Source organism: Bemisia tabaci, chromosome 2 (assembly GCF_918797505.1).
Source record: "Bemisia tabaci chromosome 2, PGI_BMITA_v3".
NCBI classification, from domain to species: Eukaryota; Metazoa; Arthropoda; class Insecta; order Hemiptera; family Aleyrodidae; genus Bemisia; species Bemisia tabaci.
The window spans coordinates 68,174,427-68,186,808 of NC_092794.1; the positions used below are offsets into that span (position 1 = coordinate 68,174,427).

General features: G+C 38.6%; 1 protein-coding gene across 1 annotated transcript in view; it reads left to right on the plus strand.

Annotated features, from left to right (window-relative positions):
- mAChR-A (muscarinic Acetylcholine Receptor, A-type) overlaps positions 1-12,382 on the plus strand; it is a 54,492-nt gene that overhangs the window by 24,866 nt on the left and 17,244 nt on the right. Inside the window, exon 4 of the mRNA XM_019058380.2 lies at positions 2,294-2,411. Coding sequence (XP_018913925.2) covers positions 2,294-2,411 — 118 coding nt within the window. The remainder of the gene's footprint in view (positions 1-2,293; positions 2,412-12,382) is intronic.

The following is a 12,382-nucleotide window of genomic DNA, read 5'->3' on the forward strand; positions in this document are numbered from 1 at the left end:
AACTAGAGGTGACAGAACTGGCCATTAGAATATTTTTTCAATCCAGAATAATGAAATATTTTAAGGTCTTTTCAAAAGCCGAAGAATTCAGAAAAGGAAGAATTCTTAAAGCCCGCTTTCTTGGGCGATGGCACAACATGATTATTGAGGCTTTGTCTTTTTTTAAAAACATTTTTTTTTAAATGATCTCTGAATCGAACCACACAAATTTCCTAACGGCGCTGTTTTACTACGTGAAAATTGATGAAGAATATAGGCGTTTGAAATGAGCATTCACGATATCATGTTCAGAGCTGTTACGTTGAGTGAAAGCTCACCTAATTCATACTGCAACAAATGAGAAAAGTTTAGGTTTTTCTCGCTATCTGACAACTCGAGCGTAGCTCTCCTGTGACAAAGGTCTGAGAATGACAGGAGAAGGGGAGAAATAATTAAATTTCTAGCATCATTTTGAGTTCCGCGCGACATGAAAGGGTGCATGATTGAATTTGATCCAATTTCACCCAATCAATTTCCCATCCGAAACGGCGACCCTGCGCCAGATTACATGCTGAAAGTGATCCGAGACGAAAAAAAAAAAAATTGTGTACGAATAAACTGAGATAATCCTCGAAATTAGGAACGAGTTCCATGCTCTCATTATTTTTGGAGCTAACCTTTTGTTTTATGTGTTGGCAAGGACATTCCTCCGGTAATATTGAATAAATTGAAATAACTGGGTACATGTTTTTTGAGAAAAAAATGTACATAAGGAGAGGTTTTTCACAGTACAAACATATTCTAAAAAGTACACGCTCTTCATTAGTAGTAGTATGAAGTGCGACATTACTCTGAATTGTTACTTTAAGAAGTCAACTTTCTGACCATATATGTATATGTGCAAGTCGCTCCTGTAATTCACTGCGGCTTTCTGCAGTATCCGAACGTCACATGAGCCTGTTTTTCCAAAATTTATTGGGCAACGGACGTCATTTGTCAATATAATATCGAATTTTATACTTTAACTGTAATAATTATGCAATTAATAATCAGGCACATAACCTTTACATTTTGAAGACTTTAAAATTCAAAATTTGAAGTTCTTTTTTCTCCCCATTTTCATAATTTATGCTAATATCGCCCCATAACATCACAAAATTTAATGTTCTGGTTCCTCTCACCACCAAAGATTTTGCAACCTTTCCCTGAAACCTCAAAATTTAATGTTCAAACTTAGCACTACATAATAGCTTTAAAACGCTCTTCGTAATAATAAAATAATTGTTTATATAAGAAATTATTAATCTATTGTTAACAATAAACTGGTGCTAAGTTAAGTTTTGGAAATATTGGCAACGGCCAAAGCCCCGCAACATGTCTCACAAAAAGTGAACACACAACCCTAACTGTGCGTTGTGCGCTGCATGTAAACTCGTCAAAAGACAAACGCCTTCAATTTTTTGCACGAAATACGCGCATCCATAAAGTACGTAAAATTGCATCCAGGCGTTGTCCTTAGTAATTGCATTGCGTTCACCTTTTTCTAGTCCATCTCAAGTGGATGGAGAATGGTATTGATTTCCTCATTTTTTGAGGACTGTCGGGGGAAAATTTTTTTTTTTTTATTAAAAGAAAAAAGCATGCACATTTAAAATATAAATTTAAAAGGTCGATTTTTGGGAGAGACGTGTCACTGAAACTTCTAGATACCACAATAGTTGCCTCACTTCATTTTCCTTAACAAGGAATTAACACGAAGAAATTACTCTAGAAGAGCTATGCCGATGAACTTGGTGCAGTTTTGGGTATAGTTGAAAGTAACCAGAGAAAGTCTGAAAAAAGAAAAAACCGTCGCTTCTTTATTGGTCTTAGTGGATTCAAGGTTATAACTTCTCTTTGACGCTTGATTTTTCAACGGTTGGTTATATTGTGTTAAAATTCCTCTCTATCTAAGACCATTGTCTGAAATTTGCGTCATCGCGTTTTCTCCATTTTTGCTTCACCATGAACATAATACTGGCCCAGCGTTTCGAAGAATCTTGTTCTAAGTGTTCCGTTTTACGTGACTTGGAGTACCAAAATCTTGCAACAAGGTACTACAAATACTAACTTTTGGTTAATTTTAGAACCAACATCTACGTGTTATTAGTTTTCCTCCACAGATAGGTACCTTTAAGGATTAGCCACAAATAGTTCCTCGGTGCAAAAATTTTAATCCAATAATTCCTCATTTCACTGCAATCAACAGTGGTTGATACATGTATTCACTCTATGAAATTTTAAAATCTTTATAAATGTCTTCTTCTTTTTTCAGTGATGAACAAGCTCAAGTAGATATGGAAAATTGGAAACGCACAAGATCTCAGTCTAATCACGACCAGGATGGAGGATTAGACGACTTTACGGATAGTAATGCTAATCAAAACAAAGTGGTGAGTTGTACGTCAATACCCTTATCATTTTCTTGGTTCCTCAGCAAGGCAGTGCAATCTTAAAACGAAGCAGTATTTTGAGTTTAAAAGTCTATTTAAGAGAACTTCAGTGGCGCCGCCGTGTTCGCTGCAAAATTTTATGCAGAACTAGGTTATTAAAGCGAAAATCCTCGCTAAATGCAGAGCTCAATTGAAGAGGAAACAGGGCTTGATTCACCGACGAAACAAAAGTAAATTCAGCAACCGTGCGCCGGTCGGCGACCAAGCACAAAAAACTCTCAGGGTAGACTAGCTGAGATAGAACAGAGCTGGCGCGAACTTGTTTGCGCGATAGCAGAATTTTGAATATCCGAGGGATATTTGAGCAGGGATTAAACTTCTATTCACTCCGTTTTGTAATTATTCTGTCATCATATTGTGCCAGTTATCGTCGTGATAACTGCCTGCGCGGTGTATAAAACCTGTTGCCACTCGGTGTACACAAATTTCACGGAAAACGTCATATTTTAAACCAGGCGGCTCATTCAAACCTATGAAAAATCCCATACACTGCGGAGTCTATTGTCTCGTTTGAATTATTTAGCAAGGGAGATAGCGCCATGAAAAAATTAGGGAAAAGTGAGTCTTTGTGTGGAAAAAACTTTATTTCTCTCGACTATCTTCTCTAAGGCGACGCACAAGCTTTTTCCATCCACGGACCATGTAGGATTTTTTTTTTTTTTTTTTTTTAAATTTAAAGATATAAAAGTAATCATCCTCATAGATTCAGTTTACAGATTATGTGACCTTTCTCTCAATTTAAAAGCAGTTTCACATTTCTACAGGAGAAGTAGAGTTACGTTTACAGTCTCATACTCAGAAAATAATTTTTGCTTACCTTTTGAAAATCTTCCAACGATGCTATGGATTTTGCGTGGGGACTTGCTCACATCAAAGATGTGTGTTGAAAGTCAACCATTAGGTAAACTGAGGTAAAAGGAGATCAAAGAGAGGAATTTTTAGCGGTATTCATGGGCAGACTTAATTGCTCTTAAAGGAAACTTGACGTAATAGTATTCTGCAAACTCTAAACGATAAAATATTTCCAATAAACGTTCATTTCCTGGAAATGCGCCTTGACGGAAATGGTATAGGTGATTCTTCCCAAGGAATGCTCGGATCGAAAATTCCTGACCTGAATTAGAAGCCTGCCCTGGAGCAAGGAATACGAAAAATTTATCAGTTATGAATATGATACAGGTCGTTCCAAAAGTCCGTAGCCCTTCTGATAAATTTTCTGCTGCTGACTGTGGAACAGTGAAACATTTGGGATCGCTCCTGTCTTGGTTCGGCAACTTTTGTGAAGGAGTGGGAGATAAACAGTGCTGGAGGGCTCTCAATTTTTTTCCTCTGTAAAAAATTATGTGACACATATTTTTTAAAAAAGATGAAAAACTAACAATTCAAGCATAAATGTCAATTCTTCAATGTTTCGCAGTGTCTCCAGGCTAAAAATAACATTTAAAACTTAAAAAAAAATGCTCTAGTTATTATTAATGATCTTCCTATGAATATATGATTTCTCGTTACTATTCCGAAAAATTAGATTATTAAAATTATCTCTGAGTGGTATGAAGGGACCTCAAAATTTAACTTGCATCTTGTAGTAGATTGACGTTGAAGCATTCCACATTCTCATGGCTTCATAATGCTTTTGAATTTACGAATAATTCAATTTTTTAACAATCGCTCACGGTCGAATGGTGCAGAAATTCTTGTGTTCGGTAAAATCGTGTTCGTTGTGTTTACGTCATTTTGAAAATAATTGGTTCAATTCTAATTTTTTATGCTCCTCAATAATGGTGCCATCTAAGAGAAAAATAAAGAAGCCCCCACCCGGGGTCCCTGATAATGTTGTGCTGTAATGTTCTTTTCCCTCAAATGGTCCCTTTTCAGCAAAGGCACCCTCAAAGTCTCATTTTTCGGCCTGCAAAGTTGAAAATTAACATGGGGCTACGGGTTTTTGGAGCACCGTGTAGGTATGGGAGCGATAGCATGCACCCATCTCAATCCAAAGGCTAGCTCATGGTATTGATCTTTCAGGCTCCAATGGGAGCATTGTTTGAATACCTACTCAAAAATTTGCATACCGACGTAAATATTTCTCCGAAAGCAGGTAGCGGCTTTGGTAGCGAGGCACATTGCCGCCCTAGCCCTGTAAATTCGAACGGACCACTAGATAGGGTACAAAATTGAGCACCACTACGCCTGTTTCCCCATCAAAATTTCACCTAGAATACGAAAGACACATTGAAACTTCCGTAATTCAATTCAGCAGTGAGAAAATGGGGTTCATATGTGGACATTAATTCACACTCCTTGTCCACATTAAAACCAAAGCCCACTCAAGTCAAATTGAGCACCAAACTAATACCACAGTCTTTAATAAGTGGTACCATTTTCTGACGAAAAACCTGAAAATTGGTTTGCTAAGCGTCCAATCTGCAACCGCGCAGGCTTGCAGAACATGACACGTACCACTACTTTGACAAGCGCGAAATGAGAAAGGCCCTTATTTTATGTAAATGAAACTAAAATTATCCAATTTTCAACCACCCGTATAATTGCTGAGTTTGTTACATGATTATTGGCAATTTCAGGAAGAAGTGAGAATTAAGTTTCTCGTTCAGACTTTACTTCAATGTTTGCAAAACTTTTTTTTGCACTTTTACTGCTCTCATCGGTAACACGGGGAAAAAGGCGTGGCACAAATCGTCGTCCCTCTGGCGTGAGGTCGTATCTGAATTTGCGTGAGCCCTGCTCTCCGTATATCCATATGCTTTCCGAGGCTCATGCGAAAATAGAGATACACGCTTACGTCAGAGGACCAACGAAATGCTTGACCTCTCAGTTAATGCATGGTCCCTAACAACAGCTCGTATTAGTGTCAGCGGCCCTTCGGCGAAACACGCTGCATTGTTATGAATAATATAATTAAAATCTCGCCCATTTAACCCTCGGATTCAATTATCCGATACAGGGTCAAAATCGGGCGCTTGCAGGCAGATTGTGAGAGGCATTTAACTGATAAGGAGTAAGCGGTGCTCTCGTCAAAATCGTAACGCTGCGACAAAATAGAGGCGCTGCCAACACGATACACATGCTCGGAGGACCCTTCCGTTTAATGAATGACCCCAAATTATTTCCAAGGGCCTTGCACATATTCTACGACGCAGAGGATTTAATTAACTCCGTTTGCATATTGATTTCGCTCATCTTGATTGTGACAAATTGGACAGAAGCCTACGAGAGGTGTGAGCTGTGTGAGATGGGGTCCCTCTCCTGAAATACATTGTTCGTTCTCACTCACCTAAAGAGGGCATGATAAGGAGAGAAAAATGTAAAGAAACAACTGGACTGCATTATGCAATTTGGAACTATAAATTCGGGGAAAACACTTATATGCATAGGGAAACTAATGGCACATACGTCGTTTTTCAATCGGGCTAGAATTTATAGTTCCAAATTGAAAAATGTAGTCCAACTGAGGATTGGAAAATAATTTTTTGGACGATCGCCAAATATACGCTACACTGAAAAAAGCGTTGATGGCTATTCCCTAAAATTGTTGTACTACCACAATTTGTTCGATGATATTGGACATTCCCAATTAATTTTGTCCGTACCGCGACTTTTGGGTTAGTGACCTATTTTATTGGGGCACTACCACAATTGGACGGCATTTTGCAATTTGGAACTATACATTCTGGCTCTTCGGGAAAAACACTTATGTGCACATGGAAACTAATGGCACATACGTTGTCTTTAAACCGGGCTACAATTTATAGCTCCAAATTGCAAAATGCAGTCCAATTAATACCACAATACGTTATCTAACAGTATCCGTACATAATAGTTATCTATTTTAGTTTGTATTTAGTTTAGTAAGTATTTTTAGTATAGAGAATTTTAGTTCTGTAGCGCTTGTACATTTTGCCTTGCATATTATGCCAACGCCCTCCAATGAAACCCGCGTGTTTGTAAAAAAGTAACGATTACATTTTTTGGGAAAGGCAGTGCTTCCATAGCTTACTAAGCGTAAGCCTTCTTTACGATCCTTTTGCGCATCTGTGTAACTCAAGGTGGAACGCATCCCTGGGGAAAATGCCGCTTATCTCGCGTCACCAACCCCTAAGGAGCCCTCATGCCAAAAATGGGAACATCCCGATCAAACGCTCCAGAGATACAGAGATTAGTGAGTTGAGTGGCGCTTTTTTATTATAGAATAGATAGATGAATCAGGAAACCACAGGAAAATCAGTTGCTGAATAAAGTCCGAAAAATATCTCAAAACGATTCCAATATAGTCAGATTGCGGATTGAAATATGTCCGATGGCATCGGCGTATCGTGGATTGCGATGAGGCGATTGATCTCCTCTAGATCAAATTCGATAGTGGTTCAATTTATCGTTTGGCTCAAAACAATAGAACAAAGCCTCAAACAAAAATTTTAGGATTTAAGTAGGAAAAAGCTGAAAATGAGAAAATTCCTAACAATTTCTCTTTTCATATTACCATTTTATATACTCATAAGAATTGGACGGAGTTAAACAGAAAGGAATTAAGCCAAATCGGGATCGAACTGAAAAAAAGAGGTTTTAAGTTTGGTTCCTGCATAAGACTCAATGTAAAAGATAAACTTCAAGTTCAATATCTGCAAAATTTGCTCTAACAAAAACTTTGAATTTTTGGCGACAGATAGTAGAGCAATAGTTGAGTTCAAAACCACTCATAACTCAATTTTTTCCAAAATGTGGGTTGGTTCCTTTCTGCTTAACTCGGTCCAATTATAATCCTATCACAAGAAACCCGTTTCCTCAGACTACTGAATTGACTTTTGAGGCTATGCTTACGCGTTGAACTAATCGATTTGGATACAATCTCACCTGCGGGGCGATTATTGAAACTGATGGACAAAGCGATAGACAAAGAAGACATAGGGATTATGGAGCGATCCTATTGGTTGACATGGTTGGTTCTCATAGACTAAGAAAGAAAATGATCGACTAACTGTCGGGTCTTCAGTAGGTTGCCGTTAGTTAGTCCATTACCTACCTCCTATGTCCATTGCCACCACCTGCTTCCACCAATAGGATCCCTCCAAATCCCTTTTGTCGTCTTTGTCTATAGCTTTAACTATAAGTTTCAATAATCGGCCCGACATTTGGTGTATATATCGAATAAGATCCATTTAAAGTTACGGGAAAGGATCGATTTTCAGGTTGGTCGCAGCAGGCAACTTAATAATCGATTCTTTGCCATTTCTCAAATGGGAGAATATCGATAGTCAATGATTCACGCTGTTCGATAGAGACAGGATACGGCCTGAAAATGAAGGGAGGCGACCAGAAAAGTTGGGAATTAAATAATCCGGAAGAATAAGCATAACAAACTTAGCCTCAACCGAGGCGTGGAACTGACTGTGAATAAGTTCCGCGAGAAGTTGGAGTGCCCACCGTTAATTGAAAACCATCCCGAATGAACGCCCTCCGAGTGGATTACGCTGGCAAGACTGCCGCAAACTTGCCTGTTTGTTAATTTCAAAACAGTCAGGCAAGTCTGTGGATGAAATCTGTGGATTCCTCACAGTTCGATCATTCTGGTGAATTGCGATAGTTTTTGTGCCCACGTGTTTCGATACACAAAAAGCCCTTAAATACGCGTTTTCGAAAAAATAACCCTAGTGCCGGAATCTTATAAAGTACAACATATATGTAGAATTAAACTCTTTTAGAAACTTTTTCATCTCTTTCTTTCTCCGAGCATGTCAACTAATTATTAAGGCCCTCAAAATATTTATCTTCAAGATGAGAATAAAGGCCTATTTTAGTGTCTCAGCAGTCAATTTAAATATAAAAAGGCAAATCGTTTGCAAAAAGACGATTGTTGATGTGTATATTAGTTAAAAGGGAAAAAAATTATAAAAAATAGAAGAAAAAATAAGTTAAAAATTTAAATAAAAATGAGGTAAATATAAACGAAATGTTGAATATGCCCGGACCTGCCAATTCGGTTCAAAAGTCATTTCAACATGTCGGTGGTGGGTCCGGTAGGCCTCCTCTGGAAAATCATCAACAAGTAAAATCTCTGTTCAGCAAAGTTGACCTATTTTTTGCTAAAATTAAAGATAAAAAAATGAATAAATCAATTCTGAAAGCAATTTCTTCTTTCTTTTCTTCAATCTTGTTTTTCCACTCTTTTCATCCGAAATTATTCGCCTCAATGCAACGGCCAAGGTTGCCTACCCGCTAAATCTGGGTATTATTTCGAAAGACGCCACGTTCGCTCTGATTAAACCCAGTCCATGGACGATACAAATTATTAGTAACGCCATCTTTGAGTCAACCTATATAAATTTTTATCTCAGGTTATCGTCTAGCCCATGAGAACGGCTCTTGAACAAGAGAAATTCTGTTGTCTCATCTCGGAATATCTAATGAATTTTCAAAATCCCAAGGATTATCTATAAATATTTCTACGATGCCCTTCCAAACGGCAACAGTGCATTACCACTGACCGGGGATTGAGAAAAGTGCATCGTGAAGCTCTAGTCTGGCCGGTTGGGGTTGTTATTTTTTTCAGCCCTCGGGGCGAGGGGGGAGGGGGCGGAGGGAAACTCGGATTAGGAGTCTCGTGCTCCTCACGGGTCCCTGTGCGAGATAATTTCTCAATTGGGCACGTAGAGCGCGGAGCAAAGTTTAAATTATGGCTGGAAAGTGAAGGAACTGCGTCGTTTTCGACGTCGAGTTTTTTCCCTTCCCGGTCCGCAGAGACGGCGCGGCGCACGGTGGATCGAGTCAATAGGAGAGGTCGGACAAACTTATCGACGGTGAAACTACCAAACCACGTATCTCGGTTTGCGACGTCGCAGACTTCCTGTCATACTTTATTTTTTAAATGAAAAACTACTTAACGTCCAGTCTTGAAAATTTCTGTGATTTTTCCTCTTCGTGCGGAGAAAATTCTGTGAAAATTTCAAGGAATGATATTGATTTGGTCGACTTCAAAAAAATAAAATGTGAGCGTAGATTTTTAAACACCGCAAACGAGATACGTGGTTTGGTAGTTTCACCGTCGTTATGAAACTTTAAACGCTTATAACTTTGTTTATACACAATTTTGATGCTCTAAAAGTAGCTCCATTGGTTTTCTTGAAAAATCTTCTTCTGGAAACACCCCTTAAAATTAAAATGTGACGAAATAAACATCAACATATGCAGTTTTAGTCAAAAATTTCATGTCCGACCTCCCTGATGCACTGTGCGGCGCGCGGTAAGGGATGGGAGAGAAACCGAACTTCACTCCAGTCTGCGTTCAGGGGCCAGCTCAACCAACGACCCTTTTCCCACCCATTTTGCTGGGTTTGCGTTTACCAAGTTGTGTTTATGAATCACTCCTAGCAGTAAAGTAGCGTTTATAGAGCGCACCCAGGCAACCCCGATATGATTCCTTTAAGGTTCATGCCGATGATTTTGGTCTCCTCGCAATATTCTGGGGACCTTACACTTTGCTACCGTGCTGAGGTAAAACATTGTGCAAATAGACCAACGAACAACGTACACCATCGTTGCATTTAAATATTGAAAACAGTTTTTACTGAACTTGCAAATTTTGATGTTTATTTCGTCACATTATAAATGTCAAGCAATGCTTCGTTGAGGAAATTTCACGAGGAAACTAATGAAATCACTCCAAAGTCCTACGTTTTGTATCATAAAGGAAACCTATACATTTTCAGAGTTTCCGCCTCGTATCTGGTCTTTCACTGTGGCTCACTTAACTGTGCGCTGCATGTAAAAGCACTCGTATTTTGCAAAATATTGTCATCACTGTGACACGTCACATTTGGTTTCAGCCGTCTCTTCCCGTAGCACAGTGTAATCACACTAAGTTCCCTTACATCAATCCAAGTGTATTATCTCATACTCAAACACCTCTTGTCTCATGTAGAGCATTTTTTGAAAATTAATATTTCTAGCTCTCCGTAAGCGGTGTCGGCCATCTTTGTCTCCATAAGGAATATCGAAAGAAAGATTTCGAGAGTTAAAGCATTGTAGCTCGTAATAGAGAATTTGCAGCTGTCTGAAATTTGATGAATTTCATGTTTCAGTGGAAACTGCAGAGCGGACTGAACATGAGGATACCCTTGGTTCATGAATTTAACAATTATTGGAGAAGATATGACAAAATGATCTAATCTGCTGAAATACATTTGTTTAAATGGGAAATGCCGCCAGATGACGTCACTAGGCGGTGCATTTCCTCACTTTTAGATCAATTTTTATACTATTTCCCATATAAAAAAAAAAATTATTAAAAATATTGTGAAATCAGCTCTTTAAGCACTTTCAGATGAAGCAATAAAAAATGTGCATGCAAATTCTCCATTGTAGTTAAGTGAGAGTAATCCATCATCTAAATAGAGCATTCAGATTACTCGAACACTGTCTCACACAATCGGAAAATAACTCGGAAAATAACTTGAAAAAATAGTGATTATAAACGAAAGCTCTAATTCGATCGCTCATCATTCTTTGAGCCCCGTAACCTCCTCCACTCACCGCTAGAACTTTCCAACGAAAGCAAAAAATGGCGTATTTTTATTTCACTCGGTTTGCCTCACTTGCTCGCTTAATGTATCATCGAAGCATTTCTCTCTTTTGCTGCATTAGTGCTCGGTTTCATTTTTAATTGGAACAAGCGAGCGCCTTTATCTCCACCGCGAATGCAACCAGTCAGGCATCAATGATTACTCTGCGTTAGGTATGCTATGCTCGAGTGACCCCCTCTCTGAAGAGTTATTCCCATGCAGCACCAATTTGAAACTCGATTTCCTTGCTGCAACTAACACAGCGGTAGCGAGGGCACGTATCTTCATCATCGCGGCGTTCTAAAACGTCCCTATCCGTTTTAACATTTTTTACTATTTAAAATTGGTTTTATGTTTATTTTAGTTTCCCTACAAGCGAATGGTTCGTAAAGTAGTGCGTGTAGAATCATGACTAAATTGTGCACAGTGTATGTATGTATAATCCGCTTTTACGGCGCGCTAGAGCGCTCTGCGACGCCCATTCACCACAGGATTCTGTCATGGTAGAGATCCTCCGGAACAGTGTACACATCTTGTGTACATCTTGCGCACTGTGTACTTGGACAAATTTAAAAAACGTGGAAATACCTACGATGATGGGACCTCTGAGACCTGGTACTAGGGTGATTTCATTAACATTTAACCAAAAATTAAAAGATTCTATCGGGCTCCTTGAAAATAAAGTCCCTCTAAATTTTTTAAGGGTCGAATTCGGTTGCAAAAGCATTTTGAGGGAGGTGGGGGGGGGGGGGCGACAGGTCCCTCTGCGACTTCTTTTTTACCTTCAAGTTGATTAATTAAAGGATTCGACCGGCTCACTTTTAAAGATTTTTGGCCGTAAAGTGCAACTCAACAGCTTTACTGTTTTGTTAAAACTTAATTTTAAATTTTCAACTCCGCAACGCCGCAGCTAGAAAAAAGATTTTTTGGGAGTCTTCAAAATTTCTGAGATATTTGTTCCACCATTCTTAATGGGAGGGGGAAGGATACCAGGTAAAGAAGGATATTGACATTTCTTCATAATAGCAGTAAGCCTAAAAGTGGGGAATTCTATTTATTTTTACTTTCAATTAGCTTCCCGAAATGGAAATTGTTAATTTATGTGGCTGCCATTTTAAATCAATGATAGAAAATTGCAGCTATAAGCCAAAATCTTCTTTCTAAAGCTTTATTCTGCGTTTTGTTCGAAAGGATTGTATTTGTGATATTAAATATCTCTGAACTTCATTGGTTAACTAACCTAAAGCAAGGAAAAACTTTATATTTTTACGGTGCAGCGTTTGTGCCAATACCCTTTTTGTTCCTGTTGTAAGGCATTGAGCATATAATGTGTAAACAAGA